Below are 19,823 nucleotides of genomic sequence, written 5' to 3'. Positions count from 1 at the left end.
TGGGCAGTGAAAGCCACAGCCAAGGGGACGAGTACCCGGCAGGGCTTCGCAGCGGGGCGGAGCAGGTAGTGTGGCGTGGGGAGGCAAGGGAGCGTCCCGAGGCTTTGGTGCTGAGAACAAACTCAAAGCACTTACCTTGCTCCGCGGGCCCGGCAGGGGGCGGTTTCGTGACTGAGGAGGAGGTCCGATGTTGGCGTCCTCTAGACTTGTCTGAACTGGCCGACCGGGGAACAGTCGTGGGGCTGAGGGCCCCACGACTGTTCAGGAAGCCGGGACTGTTGAGATCTGAAGGCAAAGTGCCGTGAGAATGGCATTTGCGGGCCAGGTGACCCAGAGACAAAGGAAATAGCTCTTTTTTGAGAATGTGGGTACGGGGGGTGTGGAAAATGAAAAAACACAAGATTCTACTCCCGGCCCTCCACTGGGGGATGGAGCAGTCTTACCACCTCCGGAGCTAACGTCTTGGACTCTGTGTCGGATGTCTCGAGGGGGTCCGTGAGACAGGGGGTGTGCGCCTCCTGCGGAGTGCTCGATGCTGGGGCTAAGAGCTGGGCCCAGTTTGAGGCAGAGCAGGGTGTTTCTTAGGCGCAGGTGTGGATTAATCCCCCTGTGTGTATTTTCCATTGCACGGTCCCCCGACAGGCGGACCGCATCTCCCTTGGGCAGTCCCCACTACCCCCTTGTCGCTGCGTTTGTTGCAACTCCTCCATTGCAGCAGGTAAGATCTACCACCGCACCATTCCCACATGTGGCCTTAAAACTATTGTGATATATTCTGCCACCATTACCTCCCCCCTCCCAAAGAATAGGAGTTGGAAAAGAATACCTTCCCCGATGTGTGTGATAGTGTTAAGATGGCCCAGGCCGCTTTAACTCTATGTGAGAAACATAGAGAGAAAAAAGACGTGGCTGGCACGGCCTGCTCCCATGCTTGGCACGTCGCTTTGTTCCCCCCTTCGGGGTGCCGGGAGCCTAAAAATTATTATTTTTATGGGGCATTGGGGAAGAGTACATGCAGTCTAACGCAGCCTGTCACCTTGGCAGGCAACTGCCTGCCCACACTTGCATCAGCAGCGCATGTACAAGGCGTATGGCGTGATTGAATAGGGACCCCTAGTGTCACTTTATTCGACACAACGTCTCATTCCCTCCATCAGGGAATGGAGGTTACAAAAGTAACCTAGACATTTTGTATGCAAACTATCTTACCACAATATGCACACATATATGCATAGGTCCTTTTATAAAGGGGGGCTGGTGTTGGCGTGGCAGCGGCCTCCTCGCCAGCTAGTGGTGCCCTAGGTGACCACCTAGTTCAAAATGATTAATGCAACATTGAAATGTTTTGGGCGTGCTTTCTAACAGAACAGTTGTTGTTTGTTGTTGGTCCCAGGAGTAGTTATTTATTATTTTGTGTGCTATTATTTCCTGTGATGGTAAAAATGGCTGCTCCTATTTGAAAGCTGCAAAAATGTTTTATATTCACTGACAGTTCTGTGAGCTATTGTGACAAACAAGACAAACAAAGTAGGGCAGCACTTGATTTTATCCATCAGGAGTTGATTGGATCATAAAAAGTAAGTGTTGAATACCAGAATGAAGCCATGCATGAAAACAAGTTTGCAGTCGATTGTGACTACTTGTCTCCGAAGCACCACTTTTGAGGAGCTTTTTGACCAGTACATAAAGTCTGAAGGTCAAGTTCACCCTTGAAAGTATCTTGAAGTATCCCAATGATCACACTTCTTTTTAAAATCTATCTTAATTTGCTATTATTGCTATTATATGCAACTATATTACATTTACATTAACTGGCATTATATTACTGTGCTAATTATTGGCACGATTTTAGAAAGGCCAGATTATCTGCAACAGTAGCCAAAAGGGGCAATTTACACTGAATGCATTTTTGCGTCCATCTGCGCTGTTTTTCAATTGTTTTCCTTTGTAAACACATCTTAGACAGAGATCATTGACCATTGCACCACATTCCACTGTGTTTTCAGCATCTCGCACAGGACCGCCACATTTATGAGACAACGTGTCAAGTTAAAAAGAACTTAAATTGTTAAAAAAACTGTGTTTTGCACTGCATTGTAAAAAAAAATTATAGTAAAAACTTAGATCTGAATGGCCCTATAAATAATGCCTCAATGGCTATTTGGGTCATGATTAGCAAGTTTCCTGGCCTAGATGGCATCTGCCAAAAAGGAAAGCAAAGCAATTCATTACATTTTGATGAATCATAGCAAAAACATGCATACAAACACACATGCTCACCATTGTCATCCTCCACGTCTCCAAGTACCATAGCCGGGACACCAATGGCCGAAGCCAGGACCCACACGCAGATATTGACTACCTTGGCCTTGTGGGGCGTCCTCATATCCAGGGCTTTTACCGGGTGGCACACTGCCACATATCGATCCATGCTCATCACGGTGAGTGTGAACACACTAGTGAACATGTTATAATAGTCAATGGAGACCACAGCTTTACACAGGGCATTGCCGAAGGGCCAGAAGCCAAGGAATACATCAGTGCCCTGGAATGGAAGCGTTGCTAGAACCAGGGCATCAGCCAGAGCTAGGTTAAATATATAAATGTTTGTAGCTGTCTTCATCTTGGTATATCTATAAAAGAGATGGAGAGAGATAATACAAATATAAATCAGGATGAACAACATATTTAACAAAATTCCAGTCAGTTTTCTGAGAAAACTAACTGGTTGCATCTATATGAAATCGATACCTTGGGCCCTTCTCAACAATGGCAATAAAATGGCATTTCACATCAAATCTGCTTTGCTTTTCAATACTTTTTCTGTAATCTCTTTTTTTGAAAGCTTGAATCTGTGATCTCCACTGTGGGAATGCACCAAGATTCATAAACAATTACATATATGAGTAAAGAACTGCCATGACAAGGCATGAAAAGTGGGAATTATTTGTCAGGTAGCTGTTTTGTGTTGTAGAATAAAACGAAAGTTTGATAGCATACGTAGTAATACACCAATGATCGGATTATTCAAAACAGCTGCACCTCCACTGAGTATGACAAAAAAAGTTCTGTGGAAATTTTAATGTGAAAGAGAAAACTATGCAGTTAGTTTATAACATTGACATTTACAGTCTGTATGTCACAATTAAAATGAACTCTCAATGTTGAAATCAGATGCAATGGTCAATGTTTGTGTGCAAACTGCTGTTTTACAGTTTATTAGAATAGCTTCTTTTAGCCACTCTGATTTCCTTATTCAGTTTGTTTCTGGCCAGATTGTACAATATTTTTCCCCACTTTTGTAAGCATCCTCTTTGGATGGTCTGAGTTTTGCTGTAAACCATGTTTTTTCATTGTCGTATGTTAAATAAGTCCTATTAGGAATGAACGTCCTCACATAGACTGATATATGATAACTGCCATGAGCAGCGCCCCGAACCCAGGAACCAATCATCGAGCCGCAAGTGGGGGCAGGTGGAGAGTTCCACTCCAGCCCGAGACTCGTGGCGGCCAGGGAAAGCATGGCGGTCAGCTCTGCGTTGGCCTCAGACTGGGTGGGCACACCCAAGGGCGCTAGCCCAATCAAGTCCTTGGCATCCAATATCACCAAGGTGCTCTCCGATGCACCTCCAGCGTTAACCCGGGCCGGCCTCGTACCCTTAGGTAGAAGGTGCGGCATGGGGAACGGCTGAAGAGGCCTGCAATGAGAACATGAACCATCCATGAATACTCTGCAGCAACCGCTACAGAAGGCGAGAAAACCACTGAAATGTGCCGTATATCCAACAGCAATTAGCTTATTGGACAGAAATCAACAGGTTATTCTCTGCTTTTGATGTCAGTACATAAACAGTCCTGTGCACAACAATTGCACACATTGGATAAGCCAGTGAGAATGCCGGTAAAGGTGTTTACATGCAATGTGAAATTGGGGTAATGGGCAAAAATCTTAATTTGCCAATTTATTTTTGCATAAAATTTTCATGACCATACCTTAATTAAGGAAATCCATTTAAGATGTTTACATTACTGAGCACATTTGCATAATCAGTGTAGTATTGTTCAGGTAAGTGATGGGTGACCAGCTAAAATCAGCATGAAATGCTCAATGAGTAAAATTAAACCTCTCTGGATGGAGAAGGTTTGATTTGAAATGTGGAGACTGAAGGCTCATTTTATGTCTCCTAGTCTGGAATGGAATGAGGAAGGGGCTTGTGAGAAACATGCTTGATCTTCCACTGACAGCATTTCAGCTCCTTTAAAACTAGACTGAGATCAGACAACACTGAAAATAGACCCTTGGCCTCCAAGAGCAAGAGAGGGGAGTGGAGAAATGGAGAAGGGAAAGATCACTGAAGTGGAGAGATGGTGAGAGTAGAGAAGAGAGAGTAATCGAGGTGGTGAGATCAGGAAGGAGGAATAGCACTCAGAGCTGATGAGGCTGCAGTGAGTTTTTTGGGGTAACCAGTGGGATTACATACACCATCAGTGCTCTCTCTCTCTCTCTCTCCCTCTCTAATCTTGTCTATTTATGCAATCTTGGCTTGAATCTCTACAGACAGTTTTTTTTGCATGGACAGGTCTCAGTTCATTAACTGCTGCTAAAATGGGATTTACAGAGAGAGGCTAATCAGGAAGCATAAATCACAAGAATGAGCTTCATGGTTCTTAGCCTGTTAAAAATGAGTACTTAAGTGTTATAATGTAATGTCAGTTTTAGTCTGATCTTTTGATGTAGCTGACACCCTACAGCTCTCGTTTCTTAACATCAGGAAAATTCACACTATAGCTCTTTTCCAGGACCTAGTAAGCTGCCTACCTAGACAACATCATTTTAAACCAGCAAAGAGGTGCGCTACCGGTGCGAGGTGCGCTACCGACCCTATGGCTGTTTCAAAAGGTAGCTAGCATAGTTTTTCTGCCTTCAAAATACTGCAACATTCTAAGACATATTCACATCATGCGATCTCTTCGTATCACCCGAAAACACTCTCTCACTTTTATCTGAACCCATTTCAAAAGTGAAACCACCCAAGTGAGACCCAGCGTATGCACGATAGAGACTGAAGGACATGACCATTTAGCAAACTGCAGGTATACTTGTAGAGACTGAATGGCAGCCAGAGAAAATACTGTGTAAAACAGGTCAGAATATGGCTGACTAGAAAAATGATAGAATTTGCAATAAATTAAAGCGCAGCGTTGTTCTAGCGGGAAGACTAGCAGCTGTACATCATCACATCATTAGCTGGGTAATTCCTAGCCAATCGCATGTAAGCCATTGCTTTATAAGTCCGCTCACAATCTATCAGATTGCTGCTTCGGTGTGCTAACACTGCAAATAGACACGTTCTAACCTCTCCAGGCCACAGGAGAAACAGTGCAAAGAACATCTCTGTAAGCCCGCCTTGCCTTTCCAATGACGTCGTCACTTCATCTCAACTTCTGCCAACATCAAACCCATGGGGAGTAAACAACCAGCAAACCCGGATCTTCACCCATATCTCATTCATTTAGGAGATCTCTCTCAATCGTACTGCATGATCCGGTGCGGAATGAGCGCGTTCCACGCGAATTCGGCAAAATCATCAGCTCTGGCAGCAGCCGGTTTCCATCAAAACCGGCTGTATAAGTCATTTTCATATCCATCAAATTATAAGTCATTTTCATATCCATCAAATGCATTCAGATTTAGTCATGGGTCTAGGCCTTCCATTGCCTTGCTACCTATTCATTACAAAGCTGCAACGCTGCCTGTTCATCATAACGCATCTGCATCAATATCAAAAGCCAGTATTTCACGTCAACAGCGCATTCACTCTCATTGTAATGGCAGGCAATCGCGTAATCTCATGAGGGCAGCTCGGTCAAGGTTCATTCACTTGTCATTTACCGTCTGCATGTCTGAGCATTCCCCATCGGGGAATTAAGATAATTATTCAGGCATATCATCATGTACAGTCAATGCTTATAGTACAGGCTCTCATTACTTCATTCAGCAAGATACCCCCGTTTTTGCCGGTTGCCTTCGCCCAAATTCCGAAATGGGTGCTTTTCAATTCATCCCCCCTATGCCCTACTCACTAGGAAGACCGAGTCCATGACGTGAGCACTCCGAGGGAGCATGACATCAGAGTTTAACCCGTTGATGGGCGCCCCCCCCCCTTTTTTATAGCACAAACCATGCATGACATACTCAACTTAAATGGCTGTATTCTCTGGTCCCCTTGGAGTATGGACACAGTTTTAGTATCTTTTGAAAGAAGACACTTTGGGCTTTATTTCCCAAGTTTCAGAATTAATATATTTTGTTATTTTTAAAGCTAGAAAACTACAATCCAAAATAAAAAAATTTGGACTTTGAGATGGGCTCATTTGAAGACTTCAATATATAAGATAATATTCAGTTTTACAACAGGAATGCTGCTCAGATTGCATAGTCTGTCGAAGAACGACGATGATGTGTAATTCTTCCAGGCGAGATTTTTATTTTATTTTATTTTACCTTTATTTAACCAGGTGAGCACGTAGAGAACACGTTCTCAATTGAAACGGCGACCTGGCCAAGATAAAGCGAAGGTGCAAGACATACAAATAGTTACACATGAAATTATACAAATTAAACATTAAATACACAAGAAACAAAATTTTAAGTAAAATACAAGTTTTCTGGGCAATAAAATAGACAGTGTCGGTATATAAACAATTAGTGAAATACAATCTATAGTAAAGGCATCAAGTTGTTATGGAGAGAGAGAGAGAAAAAAAAAAAAGCAACTAGAGCAGAGATAAATTAAATATTAATTTATAATAAAGGGGTCAACATGTGCAACGGACCGGCAGAAACTCTGATAGTCGTTTTTTAAAGGAAGTGAGAGAGATGGTATTGTCAAGTTTCATAGTCTTTTGTAACTCATTCCAGTCGGATGCAGCAGCAAACTGGAAGGAGTTACGGCCAAAAGAAGTATTTGATTTTGGGGTTACTAAGGAGATGTACCTGCTAGAGCGCAGGTTATGGATAGGTAGAGCAATAACAAGGAGAGAGTTCAAGTACAGAGGGGTTTTGCATAATATTGTTTTATATATAAAATGGTACCAGTGGGTCAGGCGTCGAGTATGTAAAGAGGGCCAGCCCACTAATGCATATAGGTCGCAATGGTGAGTATTGAAAGGGGCATTGGTGACAAAACGGATGGCACTGTTGTAGACCACATCCAACCTTTTCAAAAGGGAGGTAGAGGCAGATCTATAAATGACATCGCCAAAATCCAATATTGGTAGTAAAGTCATTTTTACCAGTGTATGTTTGGCAGCATAAGTGAAGGAGGCTTTATTTCTGAATAAAAAGCCAATTCTAGATTTAATTCTGGCTTGAAGCTCGTTAATGTGAAACTGAAAAGAAAGTGAATTATCCAACCAGGTGCCTAAGTATTTATAGTTATTCACGTAATCTAGTCTAGATCCATCCAAAGTCAAGATACTAGTCAGGTTGGCGGGTACAGACAGTGTGCGGTTAAACAGCATGCATTTAGTTTTGCTCGAGTTTAGAAGCAACTTAAGTCCCCAAAATGCATTTTGAATGGCATCGAAGCTCTCTTGGAGATTAGTTAGCACAGTGTCCAATGCAGGACCCGATGTGTATACGATGGTGTCGTCTGCGTAGAGGTGGATCTGAGAGTTACCAATAGCAAGAGCAACATCATTGATATACACAGAGAATAGTATTGGTCCTAGAATCGAACCTTGTGGCACCCCCATCGAAACCTCAATAGGTCCAGACATCAGACCCTCAGATTTAACATGTTGAACCCTGCCAGAAAAGTAGTTGGTGAACCAATCAAGGCTGTTTTTCGAGAAACCAAGGCTACCAAGTCTGCCAATGAGGATGCGATGATCGACCGAATCGAAAGCCTTGGCCAGGTCAATAAATACGGCTGCACAGTAATGCCGATTATCAATGGCGGTTGTAATGTCGTTTAAGACCTTGAGTGTAGCTGAGGTGCAACCATGACCAGCTCGAAAACCTGATTGCATGGCAGAGAGTGTATTGTGGGATTCAAAATGTTTGATCATCTGCTTGTTGATCTGGCTTTCGAAAATCTTGGAGAGACAGGGCAAAATGGATATAGGTCTATAAAAATTAGGATCCAGCGTGTCGCCCCCTTTAAAGAGGGGGATGACTGCTGCTGTTTTCCAATCTTTAGGGATTTCTGAAGACATGATTGAAAGGTTGAACAGACTAGTAATAGGAGTTGCAATGATAGCTGCTGAGAGTTTCAGGAAGGACGGATCCAGATTATCCAATCCAGCAGATTTATAAGGATCAAGTATTTGCAAATCTTTCATGACGTCTGCTGGTTGAATTTGTGTAAAAGAGAAATTGGAAGAACTAAGGCAAGGTAATGCGGAGGGTGAAGAGCTTATGGCCGTATGGGTAGACAAATTAAACACATGGCCAGCCATAGCAATATGCTTATTGAAATTTTCAACTACAGCAGTTTTGACTGTGGTGATGGTGTTGTCTAGCCGCAGCGCAGTAGGTAATTGGGAGGAGGAGTTCTTATTCTCCATGGTTTTCACAGTGTCCCAGAACTTTTTTGAGTTGGTACTACAGGCCACAAATTTTTGTTTAAAGAAACTAGTCTTGGCGTTCCTGACTGCCTGTGTGTACCGGTTCCTTAATTCTCTGAAAAGTTGCATGTCATATGGTTTTTTAGAGGCTAAAGCAGTACGCCACAGAGTGTTTTTGTGCTGGGCTAGAGCGGCCAGATCTTGAGTGTACCAAGGACTGTATCTATTTTTGGTTCTAAACTTTTTGAGAGGGGCATGTTTGTTCAAAATCGAGAGGAAGGCATTTTTAAAAAATTACCATGCATCCTCAACTGTCGGTATAAGGTCAACGTTCTTCCAAGGTACCCGGGCTAAGTCAATTAGGAAGGCTTGTTCATTAAAGTGCTTCAGTGAGCGTTTCACTCTAATGAGTGAAGGTGGTTTAATTACTGACCCATTACGAATACATGCAATGAGGCAATGGTCACTGAGATCTTGACTGAAAACAGCAGAGGTATATTTTGAGGGCATATTAGTTAAAATAATGTCAATAAGGGTTCCCTTCGACACATTTTTCATGTTGTACCGGGTTGGTTCATTGACAATTTGTGTGAGGTTAAGGGCATCTAATTTAGATTGTACATTTACAGGAATTTTGAGCATGTCCCAGTTTAAATCACCTAATAATATGAACTCAGAGGATAGGTGAGGGGCTAACAATTCACATAAAGTGTCGAGGGCACAACTAGGGGCTGAAGGTGGTCTGTAGCAAATAGCAACAATGAAAGATTTATTCCTGGAAAGGTTGATTTTCAAGACAAGTAGCTCAAATTGTTTAGCCACAGATTTAGATATAATAATAGAACTCTGTAAACTATCCCTACAAAATAAAGCTACCCCCCCCTCCTTTAGTGGCTCTGTCTTGACAGAAGATGTCATAGTTAGGAATGAGTATATCAGAGTTTTTTGTTGATTTTCTGAGCCAAGTCTCCGATATTGCTAAGATACCAGGGTTAGTGGAATGTACTAGTGTAGTAAGTAGATCAAGTTTGGGCAATAAGCTTCTAATATTCACATGCATAAAACCCAAACTAGTCCTGTCACAGAAATCTTTAAATGATAATACCGGAGGGATTGGGGTATTAGTGTGGGCTATTGGGCCAGGATTTGACTCTATATCTCCAGAGGATATGAGAAGAGCTAAAATGAGTGATCGACTAAATGCTTTAAAAACTGGGCGTTTAGTACAATTGTGAAAGTAAAAAAGGGGAAAGGATTTCGGGGCATAATGAGCTAGATTTACAGCATTGAGGACAAAGAGTGTTAATGCAAAGGTGTTGACCTGTGATGGTAAACCAAGGTGTTTAGTAATGAAAAAAGAGGCAGCCTCTCTGGAGAAGCCAGTTGAGGCAGAAGAAGTCACAAAAAAACAAATTGGCGAGGGGATCATAAAATTATCTCGGGATTGTTGAAAAGGACATCATAATAAGAAGAAACTATAAAAGTTAGCAGAAACAACCAAAAGCGAGCCATATTGTTAAAGCCGAAAAGTTATTTGGAGAGTATACTGCGCATGCGCGCTCAGTGCATGAAATCAAAACAATACTTAACAGAAGACTAGCTCGCAACAAATAGCAATGACTTTGACTCACAAGATCCAGGCAACAACCAGACCAACAAAGTACAAGCGTCCCGTCAACGAAGAGGGAAAGTCGACCGAAAAGTCCACAGAGCCGACCGAAGAGTCCAAGACAGAGAGCCGCCGAACCGGGCCCAGGCAGGGGCGGTCAGCCGAACAAACGGCGCCGCCACAGCAGTCAGCAATCGTGCGGGGCAACGGATGGACCAGCCGCAGCACCGAGGAGCACAGCACCGGAACGCCAGCAAGGGAATCCCCCGGGGTAGACCACCCCACCGGCCAGGCGGAAGGTATGTCGAACTCAATGCCGTGTCGTAGCCAGTGATGTTGTTGTTAGCTCTGTTAACAATGCGGTTAGTTGATAAATAATAGCTTGATTTAGCAATGAATGTTCCTGGTGATTAAGTGTAAAGTGTGAGTCCAAAGGCACTAAAATAAAAGTACACACACAGGCTGGCTGGCCGGAGATTGTACAGGGTCATATGCCGGCTAGGCATATATAACAAATATATGAATAGGTTCCCAGTGAGGTAAAATAAGTTTCCAAAGAAGATCTGTTGTGTTTGTATTAAAAGTGGATACAATAAATAAAGTGGATACAATAAGTAAGATGACAAACAGGGACTATACACTGGTCTTGCACCTTACGCCATCTTGGATTTTGGAGATCTCACGTAAACTATGGAGAACATATCAAGATTAATAATTATGTACAAAAGTGCTACTGGACGTTATAGTATGAACTCTGTCACGGACAATTGACCCAAGCAGGCTGAACTGGATTCATCTGGCAATCGCGATTTCATAATCAAGTGTTTATTTGCGCACTTCCGTCACAAATAAACAAATTGCTGTTTCTGGAGGATTGCTGTCATGCAACAGAGATTGGATACCAACGTCGAACACTTAGACCTTCGAAAAGACGTATAATCTGTTAACATTAATTACATATACATGCATGTATATATCAGAATGCAAATATATTAAACGTAAGCAGAGTGACGTCACTCCCAAGTGCGAACAAATACGCATCAACGGGTTAATATAGCCTTCACCAAGACTTGTGAAAGAATTTATTTCGTTCGGAACAACATTTCGATGAGGTTCCCATAGCGCCTCCAAGGGCGCATTTATGCGATCCATAAAACGCAGCATTTTCTTACTCCAGACGTACTTCCATATTCTCATCGCTAGCACCACTGTTGTGGCGCGCCTCTGACACCTAGCGGTAGGCTCCACACCGCTTCCCCATATTCATCAGATTATCTATCACCAGCGTAAGGCATTTCTCTATGATCTGGTCATACAGCGAGTATTTCCCATCTCATGGCATACTTACATTTTATTATCATTCATGCATCATCAAAGAGCAGAAATTAGTGGTCTGACCACTCATCGTGGTCAGACCACTACCGCAACAACTAATCAGAACCAATATGATTGACAGTGTAATTGCCGGAATCCAGCCATACATGTATAGGCGTGCGTGCGTGTATCTGGTCTCTGGAATACTGTCAGAGACAATGGTAACTTGGCACATCAGCCGTCGAATCAGCTATCAAGCACATTCGGAAGGAGATTTGCAAATATTCACAAAATATAAAGTGTGATACTGCATCTTAAGGTCGTAAAGATGGGACATGAACAGCTGGAACTAATCCATGCTCGAGAATCACATTCTTGTAGATCCCGATTCATATCAACACACATTCACAAAGCAGTCTTGTGCAAATGATTTGCACAAACATACACACATTTTTGTATGTTTTGGGGCACACTTCCTTCAAAAAATAAACCGTCCACTGCATCTTCAGGGCTCTATGCCGGGAGTACATGAAGACTCTCATGTTCCTTTTACAGCCAACAACAAAACTCTCACGAAGCTGAGACATTATTCTTCTCACCGTATTTGCTCCAGCTCGAGGAATAAGAGGGAGGAGAGAGAGAGAGTGAGAGAGAAGAAAGGAGAAAAAAAAAAAAGAACCCACAATGAGCCACATCTCTAGAATTTCTAGACATCACACACTATTCTCTAACCATGTAAGCTTCCCCCCTAAAGAAACATGACAGGATCAGGTCTATTTGCATGTCGTTCTCTGGTCAGTTTGGGTCTCCTAACGCAATCTCCAGCCCTATCAGGCCACCTCAATTTTGCCATGCTTATCATTCCTCAAGGCCACTCCTTCGTTTTCCGCCTCCTCAAACTAGCTCATTCCATAGACAGCCTCTCCTACCCACCAATCGATGATGGCTGACGAGAATCTCTGGACAACACGCCCCTATTCTTGGACATGGCTCAAAATAGGATTCAGGGGTTGCCGTCTAGGACCATGGTTCACAGGGGAATGGCCAGAATTATATTTCCTTCAATATAGCTTCCTACGCTCCAGACGCTCTCTTCGAAAGTAATCCCATTGTTAGATATTTCATAATTTAATGTATTTAATAAATGTTCTCTATCTACAATCCCCATCTCAATGCGGCTCAGCGGAGGGAAGAAAGAAATGACACCGAGACCCAAGCACCAAATCCTTCCTCGCCATTCGTACAGCACTTCATCATATGGTCCAGCAAACAACCTTCCCCTCTACCCTCCAATGAAATGGTTCTTTACCCTATATGGGGTAAAATATATGGTTTGAGTTCAGAAATAGGAAATACATTCCCAGAACCACTGCAGCCTTGTTTCGCGATGACACCGCAAGCTACATCTACAAGAGAAGTTTAAAAGAGGCCTTTCTTATTCCACACCCATCATCACGGCCAGCGTCCTTTGCGTTCCCTCTAGAAACGCAAACTCATCGTAGTCATGCGACAATTCCGCAGTCGTCAGTACGATCAATAAAGGCTGGCCCTCCTCTAACGATCATGTCCCCTATGAGACATCCGACATGGCAGAGCATTTCCTGTAACTTCATCATCCCAGCCAGACACATTCCTGGGTTTTTCAACGTAGTCTCTGACCCCCTCCCTTGCTTCGCAGGAGTTCCACAGACCAGCTTCTACGGGCACCCTTCGAGGTATACTGGAATCTACAATGAAGATGCTCTGCTGCACTCTCCCCAATCGTACCTGAAATGGTCAACTTGACCCAAATAATCAAACAAGCTCAACTCCCCATCAGCCATAAGTTCTCATGCATATCTGGTGGTGGTTGGTGGCTCTTCCCCAGCTCATCCTTACCTACACAGTGATTCAATTCAAGCAAGCCCACCGTTCGCAAGGATAGCGCATAAGTATGTCCCCCACCCCTCCCCCTCACCAGGCTTCCATAATCTCAAGCACAGTTCCTTCGCATAGGTATTGCTCAAGCCAGCCGCCCTCGCCGGAAAGCTCGCACCATAACGAGGTATTGCACGACAACATCACCATTATCGTATGGCGTCATGTATGCTGTTCACTTGGCAAAGATAACATCAAACAAATTTTCCCTCGTCAGAGGGTTTTCATATAAAATGTTTTCTTTCAACAAAAGGATTGCATGCAAATTCACCATAATCGTATGGCTTTACGCATGTTGCTCACCTTTCGACAAAGAAACCTCAAACAACTTTTCCCTCGTCGGAGGGTTTTCATATAAATTTTGTTTTCTTTCAACGAAGGGACTGCACGCAATGTCGCCATTATCGTATGGCTCTACACACGTTGTCCCCTTCGGCAAAGATACCTCAAACAACTTTCCCTCGCCGGAGGGTTTTCATATCAAATGTCTTTAAACGAAGAGACTGCACTCAACGTCGCCATTATAGTATGGCTCTACACATGTCGTCCCCTTCAGCAAAGATGGCTCAAACAACTTTTCCTTCGCTGGAGGGTTTTCATATCAAATGTCGTTTATCTTTCAAAAAAGACACTGCACAGCAATGCCGGCCTAAAGCAAAGATTCTGCTCAACCAGGGGCTCTTGACGGAGTGCCCAAAATCACAATCGAGGACAAAGAGGAAATGCAAAAAAAAAAGGAGAAAAACTGCTTTCCCATTGCAAAGGCTTCACACAACCATGCCAGAGGTATTGCAAATTTCATGTCAAATTCTGACGCTCGCATCTCTTATTTTCTCCTCCAGAATGAACGCCCAACACAAGACCTGGTTCGCACCAAACTGGATCATCTCTTTTGGGGGTAGTACACTACTTTCTCTCTTTTTGGGGGTAGGTTCCTCGCCCCTGCCTCCGATCTCTGGCAGGACATGACGGTTCCAGGTACAACTCCCTTGGAACGCCGGACGGGGCCTACGCCAAAGAGAGAGACATTACTTTCTGTTTTACATATATCAAATAAACGGCATCTTAAACTTCACTCAAGCCTGCGTGTCTTCCCGATAGAAATTAAAGCACAGCGTAGTTCTAGCGGGAATACTAGCAACTTTACATCATCACATCATTAGCTGGGAAATTCCAAGCCAATCGCATGTAAGCCATTGCTTTATAAGTCCGCTCACAACCTATCACATTGCTGCTTCGGTGTGCTAACATTGCAACCTCCGCCACCACACCACCACCAGTTGAGCCCTGTCCCGCACGGGGGTATGCTCCTCGCCCCTGCCTCCTATCTCCGGCAGGACATGACGGTTCCGGGTACAACTCCCTCGGACCGCTGGACGGGGCCTACGCCAAAGAGAGAGACATAACTTTCTGTTTTACATCTATCAAATAAATGGCATCTTAAACTTCACTCAAGCCTGCATGTCTTCCCGATAGAATTCTGTTTTCATAAAAAATGCTGAAAAGATGCAATAAAATGTCTATTGTGTAATTTAAATAATAAAATATTAATAAAAAAACAACAAGGAAAGTGTGATATATATATATATAGGCTGAGACAAAAACTCGGAAGCAGAGAGAGAAACACATTCGCTGTTCGCAGAAGACAAATCTAAGGCAAATATTAAAATCATCCTTTAGTATACTCTAATAATATGATTTGTAAACCATTTCATTCATCATATTGGGTCACTTTTAGAGTGGTGAATTTTGATGCCGATGGTTGCTGATTGTGAACCTCTGTAAAATTCGATGTGGATGGTAAGTGCATATGAATCCCCACGGATTTGGTGAGTTTCTAAATAATATTATGTTCTTTTCATTGGAATTGAATGTTACAATTATGTATTGTTGTTCTGAAATGTTTTATGTGTGATTTATGTGCATTAAGTGTTGAAAAAGTGGGGCACAGTGTAACGTGATATTCCAATTTAGGCACTTAAATGCTAAATCACACATGATCACATATTCATGTGAAAAAGCATTGAAATAGTATCTTTAAATGGGTTCTCCACTGATTCTTGAACTAGTGATTATTACACTACTACTTACTTCTTACACCCAGTGACTACTACATCTACCTTGGATGCCACAAAAGGACATTCATTCACATACTAAGTTTCTATGGACTGAGAATTGTATTTCATTGACTGTGAAATGTTATTGAGCTGTGTACTGATTGAGAAGTTGAATTGTACTTGTACTGACTTGAACCTGGTTATTGTGATTCTGTATTTTCTGGTTCTGGGTTAATATTTCCATATCAGAAATAAATAATACAATAGTATGGAACAAATACAATACAAAAGATGAACAAAAGCTCTAAACTAAATTATAAAACTACAAATTAATATAATTCAAATGCCTGTAAAATCAATATAGAAAAATAATTTAAACCTTAAACTATAAAATTTAAATATAAATAGATATAAATAAGTCAAAAATAAAAGAGCTTAAAATAACATCTCAAGGATATAAAAAGGAATTCATAAGGGATTAAGAGGAAGAAAATTTATATATTTTTGACATTTCATTTCACATACATTCATACATTTTTACAAGCATAATATAAATTGGTTCTCTAGGTTGTGTGTGTTTATGTGTGCCATATCAGTCTTGCCCTCCGTAACAAACCTAGACAACTGATAGAGCAGTTGCAATCCACCTTTGCCCCAGTCCCAGGGGCTGCACAAGTATGCATTTCCCCCAGTGAGCCTTCTTGCACTGGTGCTATTCAAGGTCAGGGAGGACGAGGAACAAGTCACCTTAGTGGCTCCTTACTGGCCCACTCAGACTTGGTTCTGGGATCTCACACTCCTCGTGACAGCACCTCCCTGGAAAATTCCCCTGAGGAAGGACCTTCTTTCCCGAGGACGGGGCACCCTCTGGAATCCGCACCCAGACATCTGGAACCTCGGAAGATCTGAGTGACCTACCACCTAGGGTTGTAGACACGATCAACCAAGCCAGAGCTCCCTCTACCAGACAGCTTAACGCCCTAAAGTGGCGCTTGTTCACAAATTGGTATTCTTCCCGGTCTGAAGACCCGCAGAGATGCGCAGTTTGGTCAGTGCTTTCATTCCTGCAAGAGAAGTTGGAGGGGAGGCTGCCCCCCCCACCTTGAAGGTGTATGTAGCCGCTATCGCGGCCCACCACGACGCAGTGGACGGCAAGTCCTTGGGTAAGCAAGACTTGATTATAAGGTCCTTAGGGGTGCACGGAGGCTGAATCCTCCCGGTAAAGCCTGTTCCCCTCCTGGGATCTCTCAGTGGTCCTCTCGGGCCTTCAGAGACCCCCCTTTGAGCCGCTTGAACTCAGTTGAGCTCAAGGCCCTCTCCCTGAAGATGGCCCTCCTGATCTATCATGAGGGATGGGGACCTGAAAACGTTCTCAGTCAGCGACACTTGCCTGGAGTTCGGTCCGGCAGAAACTCAAGTCATCCTAAGACCTCGACCGGGCTACGTGCCCAAGGTTCCTACGACCAACTTCAGGGACCAGGTCGTGAAACTGCAAGCACTGCTACTGGAGGAGGCAGACCCACACACAGAGCTTTAGATGTTCTGGGCAGCTCTTTGTCTGCTTTGGCGGACAGCGGAAAGGCAATGCCATCTCCAAACAGAGGTTAGTTAAACTGGTCATTGAAGCTATCTCCCTGGCCTACCAGACCCAGGCTGTGCCCGCCACTTGCGGGTTCGAGCACACTCGATGAACGTGCGGCATCCTTGTGGGCACTGGCCCTAGCAGACATCTGCAGAGCAGTGGGCTGGGCAACACCCAATACCTTTGCAAGATTCTACAATCTCAGGGTTGAGTCGGTCTCATCCTGTTTTATGTCCGGTCCGAGCCAGTAGAACTCGGTAATATGGAACAGCAGACAGGGTGTTCCACTTAGACCTAGCATCCTTCACCAAAGTGATCCAGTGTGCTCTCTCTCCCTGGTTAGCCACTAAGCTCTCGCTTCCTGGATGTTCTTCCTGCCTAGACTTCTGGCCTGCGAATTCAGTGGAGGAATTTGCGGCCAGACCCACTACGAACCTCAAGTGCTCTGTACAGGGGTAAGGCTCCACATGCCTAATTTCCTATTCAGTCAACTCCCTGTAATGTATTTTCAGTAGTACATTCCCCCTGTCGGTGGGCCAGCGTCTCCCTTCGGCAGTCCCTATGCACCCGTTCGCTATGTTTGTAGAGCTCCTCCCTCACCAGGTAGGACCTACCACCGCGCCACTTCCATGTGTGGCTTGACAACCCATGTGAAATATTGGCTATATGTTACCTCCCCCCAGTCTGGGAAGGATGTGGTCTCTGCAGGGTCTTTTCCCCCAGAAAGAATAGGAATGGAAAAGATAGTTTTCCCAGACGCATTTCATAGTGTTAACATAGCCCCAGCTGCTTTATGCTCTATGATGAGAAACATAGAGAGACAAAAGGATGTGGTTGGCCGGCTTACTCCCATTTTAGTCATGTGGCATGTTCCCCCCTAGGGGTGCTGGGAACCTAAGGTCTGTATATGACACCTTTTTTCTGGGGGTGTTGGGGAGGGTTACGTGCGCCCGATTAGTTGTTACTACTAGTTTAGTGATCTCTGACTAGCACGCAGTAGCTTGCTTGCACCTGTGTCAGCAGTTCACGTAACACGGTCTAGTGCATGGCATTTTTAAATGGGACCCCTTGTGTCACTACATTCGACAGAACATCGAGTGAGTGACAGAAGGAGAACATCATGGTTACTGTTGTAACCTTCATTCCCTGATGGAGGGAAGGAGACGTTGTGTCCCCCTTGCCACAACACTAGACCTACCACTGTAAAAGGCTGTACCTTATTCTCGGCTTCTCGTTGCAAAAACCTGACTGACGCATGATTCCAGTTTTGCGAAGAGGCCTAGGTTGGGCTGTGTTTACTGGTGTTGTTCTCCCCTCCCATCTTTTCTCCCTCTCTTCTTTCCACAGGTATTGCAGTTGTTGAGTATTTATTAATTTATATATATTCTGTTCCTACACTCTTTATTATAAATGTATTTACTGTAAAAATTTATAAAGTTTGATTTTGTATGTTTTGCTGTGTAAATCGTGTGTAATTCTAATGTTCAAATTAAATAAAGTGTGTGTTTTATTGAACACATAAAACGTACATTTCAGTGTTTGTGTCCTTCAGTTTCAGATGCAATCTCAATTTATTATTACAAGTACTCAAAAGGAGAATTTGAGGAGTGGTCATGTGAAATGTATCGTCACGGTTACTATTGTAACCTCCATTCCCTAAGGGAGGGAACGAGACATTGTGTCGAATGAAGTGACACAAGGGTCTTCCTTGGGAGCCTCGCATACCTCTGAACATGAGAAAAGGCCAATGAGAAATTGGCAGACAGAATTTGCATGTTACGCCCCCGGACATACGGTTATAAAGGGAAGCGGGCATGTGTCTGTCAGTCAGGTTTTTGAACCGAGGAGCCGAGAATAAGGTACTGGCCAGTACCAGAGCGGGCAATGGGAGTTGTCCTGGGAGGCAAAGAGATCTATCTGTGCCATTCTGAACCGGTCTCAGATCAGCTGGACTGACCGGGGGTGGAGCCTCCACACTCCACTGAGCGTAACCTGTCACGTCAGCGCGTCCATCGTCAGGTTGTGGTCGCCCGGGATGTGAGTGGCGTGCAGCGACCTGAGTCACGGCTGACTCCAAACGAGGTGATGGCGGGCGAGTTGTGACATATGACGAGAGCGCACACCACCTTGGCAATTTATGTAGTCGCGGTGCTGTCTGATTGGATCAAGACGTGCTTGCCCTGAACTAGCAGGAGAAACCTCTGTGTGTGTGAGCATGTATAAGTGCAGGGGAGACGAGGTAGCTTTTCAACCGAAATTGAAAAAAATGTAGCAAGATATAACAGACATTTTTTGATGTTCTTAACTGATCTGTTAATTTATTAACTCATTTAACCAATGTCTTTTTTATATGGATATTTTGCTGTGGTAGCATGTATGGTGTATATGTTTGTGTGGGTGAGACAAGAGCGAAAGAGAGAGAGAGAGAGAGCCCAAGGATGCATTTCAATTGAAATTTAAATACATTTAGGATATTATAGACATTGTTTGTCATTCTTATCAGATGTACTTAACCAATGTCTTTGTTTTAATTGGTTATTTTGTTGTGGAAGCCTGCAGGGCTCTTTGAAATAACTGAAATAATTTGGCAAAGTGATATTGAAAAGTTATATAGTCAAGATCTGGAACTAATTGGACACCTTAGAGCATCTGTCAACAATCAGAATCAAGCATTCAACAGACCTGTGGTATATATATATATATATATATATATATATATACATACTGTATATAATATATATATATATATATATATATATGCAATTAATTGCAA

General features: G+C 43.4%; 1 protein-coding gene across 1 annotated transcript in view; it reads right to left on the bottom strand.

Moving 5' to 3' along the window:
• LOC127628881 (delta-type opioid receptor-like) overlaps positions 1–19,823 on the bottom strand; it is an 86,172-nt gene that overhangs the window by 8,601 nt on the left and 57,748 nt on the right. Inside the window, exon 3 of the mRNA XM_052105833.1 lies at positions 2,281–2,633. Coding sequence (XP_051961793.1) covers positions 2,281–2,633 — 353 coding nt within the window. The remainder of the gene's footprint in view (positions 1–2,280; positions 2,634–19,823) is intronic.

This window comes from Xyrauchen texanus, chromosome 35, assembly GCF_025860055.1.
Source record: "Xyrauchen texanus isolate HMW12.3.18 chromosome 35, RBS_HiC_50CHRs, whole genome shotgun sequence".
In the NCBI taxonomy this organism is placed as follows: Eukaryota; Metazoa; Chordata; class Actinopteri; order Cypriniformes; family Catostomidae; genus Xyrauchen; species Xyrauchen texanus.
This window is presented reverse-complemented; position numbering and strand designations above follow the sequence as displayed.